Below are 20,556 nucleotides of genomic sequence, written 5' to 3' on the forward strand. Positions count from 1 at the left end.
TATTTCTAGCATCAATCCAGAGAAGTTGCTGGAACAATGAATTTAACTCAGCATGTGACATAAATTGAGACATATGAAGCTGGCAGCCCGCTGCTGCTGTCAGTCCATAGATGATAAATACCGACGATATGATGTAAAACCTCATAGCTGGTTTTATCATCCACGCTATAATCTTTTTTTTTCTTTAATAATAAATCTTGAAAAGGTTCACTCAGCTGCCCAGTTATCATTTTTGGCACAGGGGTTGCATCAGACACGCCTTCACTGTCACGCAGATGCTTTGGAAATCTCAACCAAAGCTACTCAAGAATTGAAATGTAGCACACGGTGTATGTGTACGGTCAGCAGGATGAAAGGAAGAGGGTGTCAGGGGAAAACCGATGCGGTAATCTCTCAGCTTGTTCTGTGGCATAGAGCGATCACTCTTTTTTTTCACGTTTTGAAATGCCTGACTTGACTGGACCATCCGGAAGTTTTCAGCCTTCACAGATGTTAAATATAGGAACAGCAAACGTGAGCTCACCTTTCACTTCAAAGGTGTGAAACTAAAGCTGAATTCGCACGATGACAGAAGTGCAACGACAAACCACACGGAACATAATGGAAAAAGCTGAAGCACACACACACACACTCCACAGAAGCCGCATTGAGTGTGTAAGACAAATATATACACAGGAAGTGCCTCCCACTCCTTTGCCCCTAGTCACTTGCTCTCTCTCTCTCTCTCGCTCTCTGAATGTTTCTGATGGCAGTGTGTTGCTGAGCAGCAGCCAGTCGTGTTTTTCCCCTCACTGAGCTCACTCTCTCTCTTATCCTCTGCTCCGGCTCTCAAACGCTCTGTTGCTCAGTGAACAGACTAGACCTCTCCTCTCCACTTCTTCTTCTCTTCTGCTACCCCTTAACTCTGCTCTATCCTCTTCTTTTATCTGTTTCTTCCTCACATTTCTTCTTCATCCCTGCCTGCCCCCCTGCCCACTAGCACTACCACCTTGGTGCCAGGGGCATTAGTGGGGGTCCCGGCGTGTCTTTTTGACTGTGTGTGTGTGTGTGTGTGCGTGTGTGTTTATGTGAGAGCGTGCCGGTACTGTTTTCAGCATGGAAGCGGTGGCATTGTACACGTTTCGTGCCACAGAGGGTGATGAACTCAGTTTCAACAAGGGAGACTTGCTCAAGGTAAGAAAAAGAATTTTTCATCTTTGTCTGTCTGAAGAGTAAAACTGGCACAGCACCTCTGTCTTCTCTCTCGCTCCGTCTGCCTACACTGTGATAATTACAGCAATTAAAACTTTACTGTCAGAAGCCATTGAAATTATATTTCAAGTGCTTCAGGTGCTTCCTAAAGAAAGAATAGTCTAAAGAAAGATAAAGTATTAGAAGTGGCTTAAACCTATTTTGGATGATAGCACTCACCTGTATGTGTGGTAATGTGCTAGACAGCAGTGAGATAGCTTAGCTTACCATAAAGGCAGGAAACAGTTTGAAGTAGCTAGCCTTGTTCTTAAAAAGAGCGAAAAGTTACTTATTTTTTATATTTAATTTGCTAATCTTTACACAAAAGTGTCAAAACAATCATGTAGAGTATGCTAGAGGACTTTTTTGGCTTGAACCAGTGGTTTCCTGGAGCGTCTGCTGACTACAGGGCAAATAGTCCTTAGCTTGTAGAAGTGCCAAATCTGTACTTCCTCAGTGGCCACCAATAAAGTCACTCCCTATCGTGTTTAATATTGAAAAGGCTTACTTAACAGCAGAAAGATAAAACATTTTTTTTATGTCTATGAAGCTAAACACATTTTTGATAACTGTGCAAATTTTCCTTAAGGACTAAAGAAAGTGGTTTGGCCACTTTGAGAGCTGGACACTAAAATGCTGTAGCATGTATAAAGTTACAGAGCTAGACCTCACAACAGTGTTCTTTCTGCTGTTAGCTAATTATACGGACTATTTATTGTGCAAACAGCCCATTTAAGAAGTTTGTGTTTCAGTTTTGTGAGTAAAATATAGATTTTTAGTTATATTTTTATTAGTACAAAGGCACCTATGCTATCTGTGTACTGTACAGTCATGTTTGCTAACATTAGCTCAGAACTTAGCACTCCATTGTCTCAACAAATGATAGTTTTTGCAAATACCACAAAAAAGCAACATGGCAACAGACAAAATGCTTTAAAATGTAGCTTTAAAAACGAATGAGTGGTAGCACAGGTGGCTTTGTAGTCTAAATCTTCACATATTAAAATGGGAAGTTGTCATTTTCACATGGCTACATGGCTAACAGGTTACCACTATTTTAAACCTTTTTTTCCAAGCTAAGCTAACGTCACAGGCTACAACTTAATATTTACAGTATAAAATGGGAATGCTGAATCTTCTTATCATTTTACAGAAAGTAAATAGGCATATTCGATTCTACTCCTCTAATTAAATTTTGCTCCAGGTTGCCTAACAATCTTTTTTTTAATCTGCAGCTTTTTATTTGTGTCAAACACCATGCTGAAATAGTTCCGGCACAGCTGGAAATTAGTGTAGTAGAAAATCGTCCCTCTAAGACATCAACAGCAAACCTCAGAATTAAAGAGCCAAGTGCTTCTTTCTAACACTGGTGCTTTGGCACCATCTGTTTGACACTCAGACGCAGGCAAATCAAGTAAGATGGAAGACACAGTGAGATCAATTTGTCTTCTGGATTTTGTCTCAGTTAACCAGTGGGTGTCGGTGCTGCAGGTCCAACTTTTCTCACTAGTTAAAACCTTTATTTTTTCCTTTCACTGGAATATTTCTCTGCTAATTTGAGGCTTTTCTTTGAGGGTGAATTTACCTTTTGTTGCTTGAAGATAGTTGGTGTACTATTCTTCCCATACTGACTTCATTCCAGCACTAAACATGAATAAAAAAGACCTCTTATTCCTGCTGTCTTTAAAGTCATTTGTTAGAAGTCGAGTGTCACAGCATGTTACAGCTAAGATGCAATGGCATTTAGTTTCGACACTAAGACAGATAGTTACAGCAGTCTTTGATGCGTACTTGTGTTGTCTGGCCATAGTGATAATTTACAGTAGCTAAAACAGCACCATCACTTAAACCACTGTTAAGTTTGTTTCTTTACTCGTGCAGGGCTAAGCGACTGTCTTGTCTTTGCCAAAAAGCTTTGGTTCACACTCGGGTCAAGCAGTACTTTTAAATAATTCTCCACATTTGTTCGTTTCTGCATGATGCGCCAGATGGCCTGAGCTTTACAACATCAAGAGAATTTGTGCGGAAAAAGAAAAAAGAAACTCTATAATTTAGTTACAAAAATACCAAAGAGATAGTTGCTTTCCTCACAGCTGCTCACTGGTGCTCATTTATTGCCCTTATGCTGCTTTAAAGCCTACTTCTGCTTCTTTTCACACCTTGTTGCCAATGCGAACGCATTGTGCGTTTTCCATGTGGAACTGGATCGATCGAGCTGAGCAGAGTGTTGACTCATAAAGAAGTTATAAAAATAGCTTCATAGAAGAATTTGTAAAAAAAAAGAAGTGGCTCTGGCATTATGTGTAAAGCTGGGAGACCGTGCTGCCAAGTTTAACACGAGGGACACAAAAGCCGAGCTTTAGTTCTCCAGATACCGTCACAAAAAATGTAACAACTCCGGCTGGAAATGAAAACCTCCAAAGCACCCAGAGAGTACGCACTACATTCTAATCACAAAATGAAATAACTTCATTTCTTTAGAAAATAGTTAACTATCCTTGGAAATAAAAATATTGCTGTATTTATTTGCTTCCTTTATCCAACAGTTTCGTGTGTCTGACCACAGCAGTCAGGTGCAGTCAACCATACCTGACCTGTTTTTAAGCCTCATTAAGAGCTTTGTGTGTGGTCTTTTCAGTCTACTGCCATGTCAGATGTTCACGTTGTCGGATTTTGTTTGTTTAATGCTCTTTTGTTAAGGGTTAATTATGTAATGAGTAAACTCTCTGGAGTGGTCTGGAAGGAGCTGTTAGTCACAGCTGAATTAACAGGGTCTAGCTAGATAATCAGCTATTATTGGTTATATACGGTCTCTCTCTACATATATATATGATAAACACTGTACATCATCGGTCCCCAACCTTTTTTGCGCCATGGACCGGTTTAATGCCATTAACTGGTATAATCTTCAAGATGGCGCCGAGTATGGCAGCCTCGTCGCAAGCTCCCCCAAGCAATGCACAACTCTGTTGCTTGTGAAGCTCGCACACAAGAATTTCACTCACATGTACTGTACCAATGTACCTGCATATGTGATGTGACAATAAAAGTGATTTGATTTGATTTGATTAATGTCAGACAATACTTTCACGGACCGGCCTTTAAGGTGTCGCGGATAAATACAACAAAATAAAAGGATACAGACAAAGACAAAAACTGTGGTATTTTGTAAATATAATAATAAACGCAAATTCACTGTGTAATTGTATAACTTTATTAGCAGCGTCCTACTGAAATGCGCCAACAATATTGAGAGTAACCTCCTCCTCTCTGCCCCTTAATCCTCTCCGATTGCTATGGTAACACGTAAATATTTCTTTCAAAATAAGACACACAACTACAGCACGGAAAAAGACCGAGTTAACAATAAAAACCCTGAAAACCATAAATTTCACACCCGAGCCTAATGTCTCGCTGCCCGGTACCAAACGACCCCCCGGGTACAGGCCATAGTACCAGTACGGGCCATGGTACCGGTCCATGGCCCGGGGGTTGGAGACCGCTGCTGTACACGGTCAACATTCAGTACAATTGTTTACTTACTTAGTAGCTACTAGTGGTGCGTGATAATGCAAATTTTGGTATGCATGTGATACCAAGTAAAAACAGGGCCAGAGTTACTAATACTACTACTGATACTTTTGATTAGTAAAGGCAGCCTTTATGACTTATGAGCTGAACCAAATGACTTACTTTTACTTTCCACAGTCATTAGTTAACCCAACAAAGCACACATTGCAGCATTTCATGTAATTTGAAAGTGGGGTTGTTTGGAGAGCTGGGATGTAGATACGCTCGTCTTTTTGTGTCAGCTTCTGTTAAAATGTGCTACAGGCTATAAATAAAATAGGCATGAAAGTCAGCTCACAAAGGCTCAGACATTTTTCATAGTGCGTGTTTGAGGTGTGTATTTTCCTTTCCAAAACACAACAACAACAATATGGGCTGCACGTTGAACTTTACTATATTAATACTGTTGATATTTGTATTGATGCGCTAGTACTTACTGGCATTGTTGCATTATTAATAAAATTAAAGTAGCGATCTATGAAATAGAAATAAGGAAAAGTTCTTAAACTGCCAGTGTTACCCCTTAAGAGGCTTTATGAACACAATACATATGACAAAAAAAAAGATTTGGTTTCTCCACAGAACTCCTGTAGTTACTCGTTATTATGATGTACAAGCAGGAAAAATTAAATTAACAGGTGAAGCTGTACAGGAAGTGGAAACTTTTTGATTGAAATTGTGGTGGGGGGGAAGTTAGTCTCTGAGTCAGACTGATGCAGAAATGGCTCACTGGGTTTCATGAGAAACAGTCCAGCGTGTTGTTTTAAACTGTGGGAAATATAGGAAGAGGTTGTTTAGGAGGGACACCGAAACCTCCAGCCTCTTGAAAGGGCAAGCTTTCAGCTCGATGAATGACTGACGTTATGAGCAGTAAATCATTTCGTAGCCTGCGACGCATTTACAGTGCACGTACAAATGTGCACTGTAGCCATTACAAGCAGCTGATGCATGAAATGAAGTTTCTAAATGCAGAGAGGGGACAGGGCAACTTTTTTTTATTTATTTATTTTCTGGCAGATGGGCATTACTGCCCAAGGTGTTCTTCATCACAGTGGCCTTCAAGTCCTTGCTGGCAGGATGTCGCGTGAAGCTTGAGGTGAGGGAGGATGTTTTAACTACAGTACATGACACGTGGTACTTTGCTGGGTACAGCTGCTGATCAAACACAGAGGCAACGTGACGAAAGCCCAAAAAGTGATAAACCCAAGCTGTAAGGGAGATAAGGAAGAAATGTGGCAGTGCGAGGCAGGCGGCGCAAAATAAAAATCATCTTAAAATATCAAAATGACAAGCCATGTCACAGCTGGGTTAGGAGACTGAATGTAAAAAAGATTTTGAAAAAGAGCATGAACAGAGATGAAGCAATGAAAGGAGACGGGATAAAACAGATAAGGTTTAAAGCAGGAACATATCAGGAGTCAAAATAACAGACTGTCCTTTATTACCATCATCATGATGGAGCCCTGGCCCTGTTTATTACCTACTGTAGCTAGCAGAAATAAGACATGTTTGCAAGAGCTTTTAAATGACTATCATTGTTATCATTTGTGCTTGAATTTCTTTTCATTTTACTTTGCACACCCCACTGTCAGATTACACATCCTGCGAATGATAATGACGCCAGCTAATGTGAACTTGATAGCAGGCTCTGGTGTGACATTTCAGACTTTCTTAAGGCAAGCGACTAACTATAGTAACTATAGTCTTTAAAAAGTCAACTGAAATATTTTCAGTTATGGCTTATTTTCAAGCTATAAAAAAACAAGGGTTCAATTTATTTTATTTATGTAATTAATTTCTTTTTACTTACACCAAAGCGGTGTAATTTTGATTATTAACTCTTTGCCCCTTAAAAAGCTTCTAGAAGCTCTTTTCTGAGCCCAGTGGTTTCTGTTCTTCTGCGTTGATACATACTGAGATCAAAATTTGTCACTAAATGTAAAGAGGAGAAAAAAAGTCAAAGTACTGATATATAAATGTAATCTTCTCTTGCAAAAAAGCTCATTCCAAGTGTATCACCTGCACAGGATTTTTCTTTTGGCGTTTCCTGTATTTTTGGTGAGATGTCTGTGTTTATGGAAAAAGGCTGGTGTCGGTGGGGCCTTTAGGAGTACGAAGAACTGTCTAGAGATAGCGCTGGGTGTTTTGGCTCTGTAACGGGCAGCGAGGGCAGCCTGGCTGCTTGTTGTGACAAGCTGTGTTTCCGTATCTATAGAGTACACGCAGGAGCAGGTAGATGAAACTCAGTGTGAGATTACAACTTCAGATTGTAATGACAACGCCTGCTGAGACGCGCTCATCTTTACTCGTCGATATCATGTGAAATTCCACAGTAAATATATGTATATTTCATATTATTCCTCTGGATCGCCTGGAGAATCTGCGCAAGGTAAAACCTGGTGTCGTCATGATTTCCATTACACTACCCACTTTGCTCATGGTGTTACAGCTCTGCTATAAAACACAACCTGATCAACTGACCTGTAAGTGTAATAGAAACAAACAAATCACTCAACATTATAGCGCATGCATTATATTTTACCCATAATTAGTGTAAACACAGAGCCTCCCTTACACACAGGTTTTGTACTCCATAATGCAGAATATAGCACTGAATAGACTGTAGTTATTCTGACATTATACTATAGGGATGAAAATGTGACAGAAAATCTGAATTAATAAGAAAAAAGGTTTTTTTTAAGAAGAATTAAGTTTACAGTATTTATTCTTTTTAATTACTTTGATCTTTTGGGCTTTACTGATGGAAAAAGACACCTATTATGGGGTGTTAGGAATACATTACATATTAAAGTGTGATAAAGGGCAGTAAAGGGCAACAAACATTTGGAAAATACCATCAAACTTCATTTTTATCTCCGCTACACATCTGTGATGTATGGTGGTTTCTGCATTCGGCGTGATGACCCGCGCAGACCGACTGACTCACGTCAGCTAACTCGAGGAAGATCAATTTTGAAGAAATATGTGGATTTGCCAGCCATGGTGAAATCACGAAAGGCTTCATGTGGCATTTAAAACTCGCCCAGTAATCTTTTCAAACTTGTGCGAGTTGAGGAGGCTGATAAAACAGTGTGAGGACAAAATCCAGCACCAACATCATTATGGGCAGCTTTTCATCTCACTCTGTGTTTTTGTGTGCGCTTGCTCTTAGATCACCAACATGGAGGATGATCCTAACTGGTACACGGCCGAACTCCACAACCGAAAAGGGTTCGTGCCGAAAAACTACATCAACCTACGTCCACACGCGTAAGTATGCGCACACTCAGGCACACATGTGCATCTTTAGCTCATCTGTATAAAGCGTTTCAAACATCTACCTACCACCGGTCCATTTAAACATCTCATCAGCGAGGATGTGAGCAGTTTGCTGCCCCGAGCATTTTCTGCTCTGCTTTGGACATCTGCACTCTGGCATAAGGCGGCCTACCCAAAGGGACACACTCATTCGCTAACTTATGTAATCACACATGATACAGCCCTGTGTGTGTGTGTGTGTGTGTGTGTGTGTGTGTGTGTGTGTGTGTGTGTGTGTGTGTGTGTGTGTGTTTACAGTGAAGCTGCTGGTACATCCTGTATCTCCATCAGATGGTCATGCACCAGCTGGTTTGCTGTGACAAACTCTAAACTGACAACACAGACGTTACAGCAGCTCTGGCTCATTAATGAACCCTGATGTACAGCCCAGTTGGAATTGCCTAGTTAAGTCTGTGGACACCCCTGGGAGTGTAGGATACGTGTGTGTATATATGTGTGTCTTTTTGCCTCCAAATTTCTTTGCGTGGCTTTGATTATTTTTTTTTTTAAATCCCTGAAATCTGACTGCATGAAGTTAGCCACGAGGGTCCTAGAGTTTCTCCACCATATTGGATAGATGCTCACTCTTCACGAGTCATCAAACTGACTGCGCTCAGAGCCTCCAAGCAAAGCGCACTACTGAGCAAGTGCAAAAAAAAGAAAGGAGAAAAGAAATGAATAATGACACCTTTACTTCCGCACCACTGCTGACAACTGAATTGCTGGATTTGTTTCATGTGCAAACTTAGCAGCGTGTAGAAAATTCACTTCTTTCATTCTCTCTCTCAGCTCTTTGATCCGTGCTTTTGTGAGCTGCTCTCCTCTCAGTTTCTTTCAGAGTTAGCAGATATCCACAAACTTCTTTTCTTAAATTTGAGTGTGTGTGCAAATGTCTGGAGGAGATGCTCAGATCAGGAGAGTTCACCTGCATAAAGCGGTAACACCGGTGACCCCTTTCTTTCTTTGTTTGCTCACTTGCTTTCTTTTGTCTGTTTTTGTTTTTGCTTGACTGGCCTGCAGCTGGTTCGCCGGTCGCATATCTCGCGGCGTGGCAGAAAGTCGACTCAGAAACAGAGAGTGCGGCGCCTTCCTGGTCAGAGAGAGCGAGAGTGCTCCTGGGGAGTTTTCCATGTCTGTCAGGTAGGAGAAAATTACTAAAGATTTGCACTATATTCTGCACAGTTGCTTTACTGTCGTGCTCCTCGCAGTGGGATTTCATACACCTCTCTGATCTCATATGTATTTCTTCATATTACCCTGCGTAACTTCTCATTACTGCAGCTGCAGGGTTGCTCCACAGCCATCACTGAAGTTTCATTGCATCTCATCTAATGCCACAGAATTGAATTAGCAGACCTATAAGCACACACCTCTAAAAACGCTACATTATTTCCCTGTATCTCTTCATTAATGTATTTTGGATGCGCGCAGGCGAGCGTGCGCATGCTCGATATATTTGTCATGGTGGCTGGGGATTAGAGAAGCAGGCAGAGAAGGAGGGTTAGAGGATAAGGTATGGGGTGGAGGCTAAGAGGGGTGAGGGGGGGATCTGCGGGCCCTCTGGCCTGATGTGAGTTAATCCTGTCTAGCACACCACGGCATCTGGAGCTGCTGATGGGGCTGATGGGTTGTCTTGTCAGTACGTGGCGCTGAAGGGTGCAGCTGAGACTTGGTGTTGTGCCTTGAGGGGCTGTGTGGATATTGGAGTGTGGGAGGTCTGGAGTTTGAGTTTTGGTGCTGATAAAGGCCAGACCTGGAATGGAGGTTTGGCCCTTCACTGTGCTCCTACTTAACTCAAGACAGGGGTTAAGAATTAGATCTGGGGATTGTTTTGTGTTTGGCTGTTAAATCGCCTGGGCACAATGTCACTCTCAGTGGATTTGTCTTAGGATAGTCCTGTGGAAGGGAAAGGAAAAAATTAGGTTGCCTGTGTTTAAAAAAAAAAGCTAAAATACAAAATTAGACACAAGGGATGGAAGAGAAGCGATACGCTGCGAGTAAAATAGATTTGCCAAGAGGGGACAGAGCGGAATCTGATGCTTCTTGTTTTTTTTGGGTTTTTTGGCTGTTTATTGATGTCTTTCTGGCTGTTGTTGCTGGATGGTGTAGCAGCTTGAAAAGTGGGTCAGGTGTTTGTGTGAGTTTGCCAGTGTGCGTGTGTGGTTCTTGTGTGCCGACACCGCTCCTGTCAGAGGAGACAGGACATCAGTAACTGCAGAGACTTCAGTCTCAGCTCAGCTCGGTCCGGCTTTGACGTCAGTCTGTGAAAAATCCGATCCACTTTCACAGCCATGAATGAATCCTAGAAGAGACGTCGTGGCTCTTTTTGTCATAAAGAAAAATTCTGGTGGAGACAGAAATCCTCCAAGTGTGATGTACGATAAAATTGGCTAATTAGCAACTTTGTTTTAGGAAGGCAGGGTTGGCAGATCTAAATCTAACTTTAAAACCACTTTAGTCCATTATGAAAATAGTTAAAGTCCCGTGTAAAGATGTGAATATAAATATTTCCACCGCGTTGATCTCTTTGAAATATTGGTCTTGTGGTAAGTAATTCTAACATAAATATATGTGGGTGACCTACTAAAGGAAAAACCAACATAAAGTGGTTAGTTCTTTATCCTCTAATTTGTTGGTCATCTACATCTGTCCCTGTTGTACTTGTTAAATGCAAACAAGGTTACTATCTTTGTTCTTGTTTCCGCAAAAAACTCAAACAACAAAACATGCATTGCTTTGTTATCAAATATTGCAGTCATTAGATTTTATATCGCAAACAACAATGTACAATATCTAAAAATGGGATTTATATAGCATCAAATCACAACAATAGTTGCCTCAAAAAGCTTTATATTATAAGGTAAACACCTCACAATAATAGAGAGAAAAACCCAACAATCAAATGGCCCCCTATGAACAAGCACTTGGAGACAGTGGGGAGGAAAAACTCCTTTTTAAAATGAAGAAAAGTCTATATTTAAAAGTACAGAGGTTGACTGTCTCCCAACTCCAAACTAGTAGCTGGCACCACAGAAAAGGGGTCTGAAAGCTGAAGGCTAATGTCTCCCCACTTTTAAATATCCTAGGAACCACAAGAAAGTCTCTGATAGTGCCTTATTGGGGTATTATGGTACTATGAGGTCTTTAAGTTAAGATGGGGCCTGAATATTCAAGGCCTTGTATGTGAGGAGGATTTTTAAATCGATGAAAAATCCTGACATTTTCATTAAGCAAATATCCTGTGCGAATGACCAACAGATCTGAGTCAGAAGTGAGCCACAGTTATACCCATGTCAACCTACAGTAAACCAAACACATAAACCAAAACTGGATCAGAGTTAATCTGAACTGTCGGGGGAAAAAAAGTCTAATCTCAATCTTAAAATATAGTAAGGATTCTGACATGAAGGGCTTCCGTAAAAGCAAGATGTAAGCAAATATAAAAAAAACAACATTAAAAGAAGGTGCTGGTAGTCTGGTACAGCTAGAGAACTAAAATGGCGCTTAATATAAGATGCCAAGTGAATGAAACTGTGCACAAAAGTGTAAAATAGCCACAAATGTGGAACACAAACATCTGCGGAGGGGAATAAAGAACTGACGTGATCTCAATGTCCTGTTCGCTATCGTTCTTCACCATAAAATCAGTCTTAAAAGCGGTTTTGTGGCCTAAAATAAGTAATTTAATGACTCCAGCCATAATGCAAGGGACCTTTTTTAAAACAGTAATTGCTTCAAAATTTCTTTGAACATGCAAAATATGTGGCAGAAGACTGTAGTTTCAGACTACGCCAGCAAAACTATCCCAGTGGGTTATTTAGTAGCTTATTTTTGGAATATAAAGTGATGCCAAGATAGACTTTAGACACAGAGAGACAGAGACCAAGAAGAGAAATCTATTTTGCCATGCCGGGTGGTTTTACAGTTCTCTTTGACTCAGCAGCAGATGCACCCAAAGGATATATTTGGTCTTCTCCTGCAGCGCTACAGTGGCACAACTTAGATCTAATACTTTCAGCAATACCTAATCCAGTTCTATTGTTTGGGTACTTTTTAGATACTTGCAGAGAGACAACATCAATTTTCTCACTGTCTGGTGTTAAATCTCACTTCCTTTTTCAGGCTTTTCAACAGCTGCTATAACTGCAAGTCCTTGCGGCCGACTCCCAAACTCCCTCAAAGTAAAAAAAAAGTGTGCGCAGTCACCAAAAGACACTTCAGGAAAAATTTGATCGAGTGCCTTAGCAAAAGTAGCTACACCTGTCTTGAAGGTGCAGTTCACTTGAAATTTATTAGACAGGCAGGAGTAGCATTGTGGTTGTGGTTATCAAGGTTTTGTTTCACATGTTTCCCACATCCAAAGAGTCAACATCACTTGCTTCCTTTTTCTTTTGAAAAGACCTAAATCTGTTCCATTAGATATTTTCTTCCTGCTTGACCCAGTGTTTGTTTAGACTATAGTCTGGTGTTGCACGCAGACGCACACGTGCACAAAGACACGTACACAGTCGGTTTTCCTGTTGCATCTGTCCCGTATCACCTGGAGGTCATACAAACACCATTTCTTTGATGTAACAGTCTGATAGAAGCTCACCAACAACTTGTCTGGCCTTATGTCTTCTTGACCAGTGAGTCCACATTCTCAGCCTCAGAACGCCCACCCACCCCACCCAGAAGATGACTCATAGTCTCAAGATAATGATTTGTCAGTCGCATTGTGCTCTGAACAGTAAGGACTGAGGTCTGTTGCATGTCTTGCCAAGAGCAATCACCACCCTGAAAAAGGGTTGGCTATCTGATTTCACTCTTTGATTTGTGGGCTCGGATGTTTTTGAAGCCTTGAGTTTATGTCCTTGTTTTAAGGACATCGAAAAACTAGAAATTTTGAGTTAGTAAGTTGAAAGTTTCAGTTAGCTCTGGTATTCAGAAAGGGCCCTGATGGACCTCATTTCCACTTGAATGCCTTCTAGCGAATGATAATTCATAAAAGGTGTTTATGTGGAATTGTTGGACAGCTGACGTCTTCTGCAATCTACCTCCAGGTGACAAGGTAATGGCATAACTTCACAGAGCCCCTGATTGTCAGATCCAGCTTGACAATTTAGGTATTTGCTCAAAATTTTGACTTATTAACTCGAAGCTTGAATTATGATGGCTTTTTTTCACAGTTTTCAGCTAACTTTGCTAGTTTCTCTAGCTTGACTCATCAAAGAGTACATAGAAACAGATGCCTGTGAATTAGTACCAACATGTAAATAATATAGTAAAATTCGGGTTTACTTAAAAACAAAATCTGCTTCAAGAAAGTTTAAAAAGCATAGGTTAGATTAAAATGCAGTGCTTCTGTAAAGTTGCTCATTTTTAACATGGGCATCTATAGTGATTAACTCGCCTTCCATGGAGACTGTAAATACTATTAACGGTAGATGAAAATTATATAGACAGGGCCACTAGGCAATTTGCCCACTGCGCTACCATTTCAGTGTGGATGCTGTTGTTTTTGACACGGCCTCACGTATCACTGACTCACGCTACACTGACTGATGGCTCATACAGTAAGCGCTGATTCTGGCTGTTCATTCGGCTTCCTAGTCATCATTTATCATCAGCCTCTTTTCAGGGACATTTCTACAAAGGGAAACCCTTAAAGGGAACTGACCCTGTGGGTGATGCTTATTTTACAGCTACATAATCCGCTCAGAGATTTAAGTAACGCAGAGTGGGTTCAGTGTCCTGTGAATGTCATCATTTGGGGGACAATTTCACACTTCGTGAACATCAGGAAAAAAAAAGTGCTTTAGTTTAATAGATACAATAAAAAAGAGTGTGTCAAAAAACGCCTGCCACTACTGTGAACCATCCATACAAGGCAGAATGGACCAATGGACTATGCTGTTTACAACAAATTCTTATCCTGTAATCTGAATGTCGCAACAGAAACTGAGTCTCATCAGATGAACTTTTTTCCAATTACTGAGATTACAGCAGTGACACCTGGTACAGTCTTCTGCTGCTCTAGCCCATCTGCCTTAAGTTCAGTGTGTTGTACTGACGTGTAATGAGTGGTTATTTGAGTCATCTCAAAGTAGTCTCGGGATTCTCATCTGATCTCTGGAATCTACGGAGCATTTTTACTCCGACAGCTGCTGCTGTAATCCCTCGAGATGTCTGTGTGGGAAAATCCCAGTAGATTAGCAGTTTCTAAAATACTCAGATCAGTCTGTCATCAACAACCACACTGTGGTTGTCTACTAATCGGAAGGTTGATGGTTCGATCTCCAGCTCTTCTAGTCTGCTTTTAGTATCCCGAGTTGCCCCCGATGTATCCATCAGAATGTGAGTGTGTGAACGTAAACACACTTCGACCCAGAAAAGAGTGCTTGTGTGAATGTGTGTGTGAGGTAAGAAAGTGCTTCAGATGCTCAGATAGAGTAGAAAAGCACTATGTAAGTACAAGTCAGACAAGTTTAACATGCTACCTTCAAAATCACCTCAATCAACTTTCTTTCCATTGTGATGCTCACTTTGCACTTCAGCAGGACATCCATGTCTGCATATCTAAGTGCCCTGAGTTGCTGCCACGTGATTGGCTGTTTGTTACATTAATGAGCAGAGGTGGGAAGCAACGAAGTACGAATACTTTGTTACTGTACTTCAGTAGAATTTTCAGGTATCTTTACTTGAGTATTTATTTTTCTGACAATTTTTTAATTTTACTCCCTACATTTTTAAACGAATATCTGTACTTTCTACTCCTTACGCTTTCAAAACAGGCTTTTTACTTTTGGTTTTACGCATTTGAGGGGAGTTATTATCACTGCGGGCCTTCACACATCAAACCGATTTGAGGCTCAGCACTAATGCACAAAAGGCAATCCTATTCATGTGTCAAGAAGCAAACTGTTTGTGTGCAGTTTGTCACACAGTGTGTTGCTAACTAAAGGTCCAGCTGCTGTATTTAACAAGGAGAGAAAAGAAAGAGAGCTAACTTTACTCAGAGATGGAGAAAGATAAGAAAGACAGGACAGGAGAGGAGGAAGAGAGGTTAGATGTAAAGGTAAAGACTGCTCAGTGGTGTTTGATAAACCTCATGTTTTTAAATCATATATTGTGCCTGTATATGTGACAATGTATTTTTTTCATGTTGTGAAACGTGCTGCAAAAAAGCCAACAAAAAAACCTGAGATAGACTAACTGTTATTTAAAGGTTGCATGAAAATACTCTGCATGTTTGTGCAGGATAAATAATGTGGTTGATTTAAAGTAAAGCACTGTGTTGGGCTGGTGCACAGTGGCTGTGGTTCTCATGGTCAGAGTTAGGTTACATTGGGTGTAGCAGAGATGAATTTTAAGTTAAGCTGATGATGCTTATATCTGCTGACTGAATTCCACCTTCATACTAACGTTATACTGTCTAATATAAAGATAGCCTAAACAGTAAACTGTCGGTGTAGAGTACACTAGTATCTGTACTTCTACTTAAGTACAGAATGTCTACTTTTGCCACCTCTGTTGAATAGAGGTACCTAATAAAGTAACTGGCGATTGTATGTGTGGTGCACAGCACAATAATGTTTGTTCTGTGAAATTCTCCTTTAAGTTGTTTACTTGCAATAAATATGTGTAATCCCGGCATTGATAGACATGTTTGAGTTCCACAGCCAACATGACTGAGACCAGGAAAACATTGTCAGATACCAAAAACCACAGCCTGTTAGAGAGAGGATATTGTATTCAAACCCAAATAAGAGCTTTTCTCATAAATTTTCAGTAGAAAGTCAGGTTTTCATAGCCTGAACCATAACTCATACTGGCACAGTTTAATACCACAGTTCAGTGACCAAAACACATCAGAGAGAGACAGGAACGTAAACACGGGGAAGAGAGAAAGAGGCAAAGCAAGAACAGTGTCAGAGAAGGACAGGACTTTATATTTCCTTCTGTTGTGTTTTCTCACGGTCAAGTACGACCATCACGTGCTCTGTGAGAGGCTCCAGAGGGTCTCCTCCTCCTTATTTATGTATTCATTTTTTTCTCATTTTAATTAATCCAAACTCGCTCTGTCTCTCACTCTCTCTCAAGGCTTAGACCGAGTTTACTCTGAGAAAAAGCAGATACAAAAAGTTATATTAAATTTATTCCCCAAATTCCAAACACTCAGATTGAAAAGATTTTCAATCATAACATAAATGTACCACAAAAAAGCTTGAACTCAAGAAATCACAGAGCATCGTAAAAGTCTCATTACTTAAGAATTTTAAAATGTTATTGAATTTAAGGTGAACAAAGTTAATGAAAAGTGAAGACATGACATAGATCTGTAAATCTTTTGACAGCATCATGACAGTGGTGTCATTTGAGCTTTCTGCTTAAAGAGGCCTGCTTGTTGGAGACTTTTCCTGTGACCAACATGACTCATTCAGCAGAAGTGCTTGCTGACAGTTTCTGTCACCTTAGGATGGCAAGTCCTGCTGTTTTTAATTATTCATGTAGACGGTCAAAACAAAAAAGGAAGCCGAAAAAAGAATACACGTTTAACAAACATCCAAAATGAGAAAAGCATCGTTAGTATTGCCCAACTGCTGTTAAGCATAGCATGGAATTTTTAGCGCTGCTTTTCCAACAATCCTGGTTTTATTTTGGATGCTTGCATTGTTCCACTTTGCACACAGACAAAAAAAACATGAAAGTAAACAGTTTTAACTTGATTTTAAAAAATTGATTGAAGTCAGGGGTATGAGCGCTTTCCCAAAGTTTCAGGTGGACGCGAATGACTTAAATATGCAGTAGAAATATTCAGCCCACTAAGTCAACACAGTTTCGATTAAAGTGCCTCCACCAAAACATATTTTATCATTCCTCCCCTTCTCTGCTTCATCACATCTCTCGCTCTGCACCCTCAGAGCACAGACGGTCACACTTCCTTCCTATCTCCTCAGCCATCTATCAAAACATGCTATGCTTTATTAATGCCACAAGCGGTTTGAACCCCCCCCTCACTCACTCACTGACATGCCTGGTTGACATGCAAGGACGCTCCTTTAAAACGTGCACGCACTGGTGGTCAAAATGTGTGTGCATGGCGGCCTACAACGCATGTAATACGGCAGACGGTTATGCACGCTAGCTGGCACAAAAACATGATATAATCAGCAATTTGCATCACATGGGCACACAAACACACACAGATTAAAAACTGTCGGCCGGAGGTGTTAGTGTGACTGTGTGAAGTAGTCCAGACATCTGCAGCGGTTTAGAAACTGAACAGCAGATCAGACAAGGGGGCTGGCAGAATGAGAGAGACAGCAAGAACAAGGAAGTGAGAATAGATTGATGGGGGAAGTTGAGAGAAAGATGGTCGGACGACCTTTGAGCACACACAATAGCGCTGGCGCAGAGCAAAAGTCTGAAATGTAACTGCTGTCCTCATCTACAGTATATCTGACTCTGAGTTCTATCTCTAAATCTATTTCATTTTCTGTCTTTCAATCTTTCTCACTCTCATTCTTAGATTCTTGCTCTCGTTCTCATTTCCTTTTACTCGGAAACAGAGCATAATCTCTCCATCGCTGTGGGCCTTAATTACACTGGATCAGAGAGATGAGAGGGCACTTGGAGAGACTGCTTTGTGTATGTGTGTGTGCGAGAGAGCGATCCAGCTGAGACAGATGCTGTCTGCGCTCTTACAGCAAACTGCTTCTCTACTGTCTCTACTTCACCGTCATAATTAATAAAACCATCAGTATGACATCGCCGAATATTGTTACAACTACATTATCATGCATTCTCCTCTTGATTACATACAAGTATTTAACTCTAGATTATGGTTTATTTCATTCTAAATAAGGTGTGTTGCCATTGCGATACAGCAAAAAATAGTATTTAAATACTTTTTAAGGCTAGTTTTCTCATGATTTGTGTTCAAAGTCTCAAACTGCGTTATTATTATTTTTACCTCTTTCCTGATACTGATGTGTGTTTGTGTTTTGCATGGCAGGGTAAATTTAGCATCAAGCGTGGTTTAATGTTCAGCCAGTATTTAGCTAGCTTCTGGTCACTTGCATGGGCACTTTTTCCGGTGGGGGAGGGGCTGGGCATGTCAAACATTAATGATAGATGCCAGTTTCACATTAATATTCCAAAGCTAAACTGAAATTAATTTTTTTTTTGTTTTTCGTTTTCTATTGATTTCTTTTTCCTGAAAATAATAATAATTTTTAATTTCCTGAAAATAAATTTTCTCTTTCAAATTTCAAACTACCACTGAGAAGGATGTAGAGGGTGCAGAATAACTTCAAATATTACCTTCTTTTCTTCCATCTGTTTTATGTGTTTAATTGTGCTTTACATTGTTGTGAATCCCCTCGAGGGAAAGTCCGTGTTGAGCTCACATCCTGTTTTAAAATCTTCTCGTCTCTGTTCACCTCTCACAGCACCCCTTACTTATTTTGACTTCGTTATCCAGCAGGGGCTTATTGTGTGATTTGCTCCCTCAGACAAGCAGCTGCTGCACAGTTGCAGAGCTGGTGGCAGTTACAGAGCCCCACCAGTAGGGTGCAGCAGAGGGCGCCAGACACCTTGGGAGATTATTGGGGCTGATGAAGATTACTCTGACAGAAGACCACAGTTTTGTGCTGTGTGTGTGTGTGTGTGTGTGTGTGTGTGTGTGTGTGTGTGTGTGTGTGTGTGTGTGTGTGTGTGTGTGTGTGTGTGTGAAGCTGAATTAAGAAAGGCAATGGAGACAAAGTGAGATAAAGAGAGAAAAGTTAGAAAGAACTGATATTAAGAGGTGATTGTCTGCACTGACAGCAATGATATGGCAACAATATGACAATAATAAAAAAAAATTGTGGCCTTTAAGTAGCAGTTCATGAACATTACCACCCCAGCATTGGTCTAGGAACACTACAGCTTAAAACACAGTGTTCGTGTGTTGCCAGAGGGGCACAGACAGATCTGTTTGTAAGAGTCCCCGAAATTAAATGTAATTAAGACCCGATTAAACATTAATTCAAGGTGAAGTTGTGTTTGTTGCTTCTGGCTGTTCAGAAATTTTCCTCAGAGTTTATTCACCAAACCTCAAACCCTCGCACAGGGTACCAAAATAGCTGAAGCCAACCAGACCTGTGGGCAAAATAAAAGCACTGTTGGTCATACAGAATGAGTTAATATTCACATGCTGGTAGGCTGTCATTTTAGAAAGACACATTTGATTAATTTAATATTCCTGCAAAATAAAATCCTCAGTTTTGGGAGTCAGATCGTGAGAGGAGAGAAACAAGGACACACAGGCTGGAGAAAAAGAGGAGGCAGAGAAAGAAGGGCAGGGTGGAGGTGTAGCTGAATGCCATCCAGTCATAAGGGAGCCAGCTCTGCTTGTTCACAGGAGCACAGTGTCTGAATAGAGAAAGGAATTCTGGGTGAAAAAAAGCCGATGCTCATTTACTTTCCGCGAGCCTGGAGCACGGCCAATCAGACGCGATTCAGAAGGAGCCGAGCAAGGTTAAACCACAAATCCCCCCAAAAAGAGATCCCACATTGTGCTTTTTCGCTTATTAGGATGCATCATTCAATGGCGGTATTTCCATCCACACCGATGACGCTGCGCTAGAAGAGAAGCGGGAGAGAGAATGTTGGCTCTCTCTTTAACCACCGACGTGATATTTTAGCAATCATTAACATAACATTAACACACACACCTACTCTGCGATGTGTTTAGAAATATGGGGGTGTTGCACTGATTTCCGCTGCATGTTAGACGCAGTTATGTAACCATGTAATCACGGTGAGATGTCCAGATTTCTAAAGATAAGCTGGGAAGTTACTTAGCAACCACCACAGACCAGGACAAGGGGAGCAGGTATGATTGTCAATGAATGCTGGCCAAACTCTTCTAATTATAACAACAAGGCAAAGCTCTTCAACACCTAGGCTATTTTTGTTTGTGTCACTTATGGCTTTATTTTATTATTATTTGTCATTTGCTTTGCTTGGCTTTGATCAGAATCTGACTAAAAATGTTGCTGATTTTGTGCTACAAAGCATCTAAACCACATTTATTTAAATTTAAAGGGTATTGGGTTTATTTGACATGAGACTCACAGAGCAGTCTGTGAAAATGTCATTGTCTGCTTTTATGAATTCTGAGAAACTGACTGTGTTAGATATTTCCACAGTAGTTTGGGTTTCTCTTTGTAACAGCTTGTCTGTTTTCACATTATTTCAACAGCTTTAAGTCAACCCAGGGTCCTGGGATTGGACTCGGGCACAGCTTCCGGCTCAAAATGAAAAACACACCAGGTTAATTCTGCCTGTGCGAGGACACGACACTCTTACGGAAGAGACTTGTAATCTCAAGCGTTTCTCTTGCTTATACGTATAATACCAAGCAGAGGTCACTCCACTGATTTTAGAGGCAAATTGAAATGCACTAAATCC

General features: G+C 40.7%; 1 protein-coding gene across 1 annotated transcript in view; it reads left to right on the plus strand.

Moving 5' to 3' along the window:
• Positions 1-747: 747 nt before the first annotated feature.
• Positions 748-20,556, plus strand: part of grapa (GRB2 related adaptor protein a) — a 34,115-nt gene continuing 14,306 nt past the window's right edge. The window contains exons 1-3 of the mRNA XM_004560696.5: positions 748-1,173; positions 7,973-8,070; positions 9,139-9,258. Coding sequence (XP_004560753.1) covers positions 1,096-1,173; positions 7,973-8,070; positions 9,139-9,258 — 296 coding nt within the window. The 5' untranslated portion in view covers positions 748-1,095. The remainder of the gene's footprint in view (positions 1,174-7,972; positions 8,071-9,138; positions 9,259-20,556) is intronic.

This window comes from Maylandia zebra, linkage group LG4, assembly GCF_041146795.1.
Source record: "Maylandia zebra isolate NMK-2024a linkage group LG4, Mzebra_GT3a, whole genome shotgun sequence".
In the NCBI taxonomy this organism is placed as follows: Eukaryota; Metazoa; Chordata; class Actinopteri; order Cichliformes; family Cichlidae; genus Maylandia; species Maylandia zebra.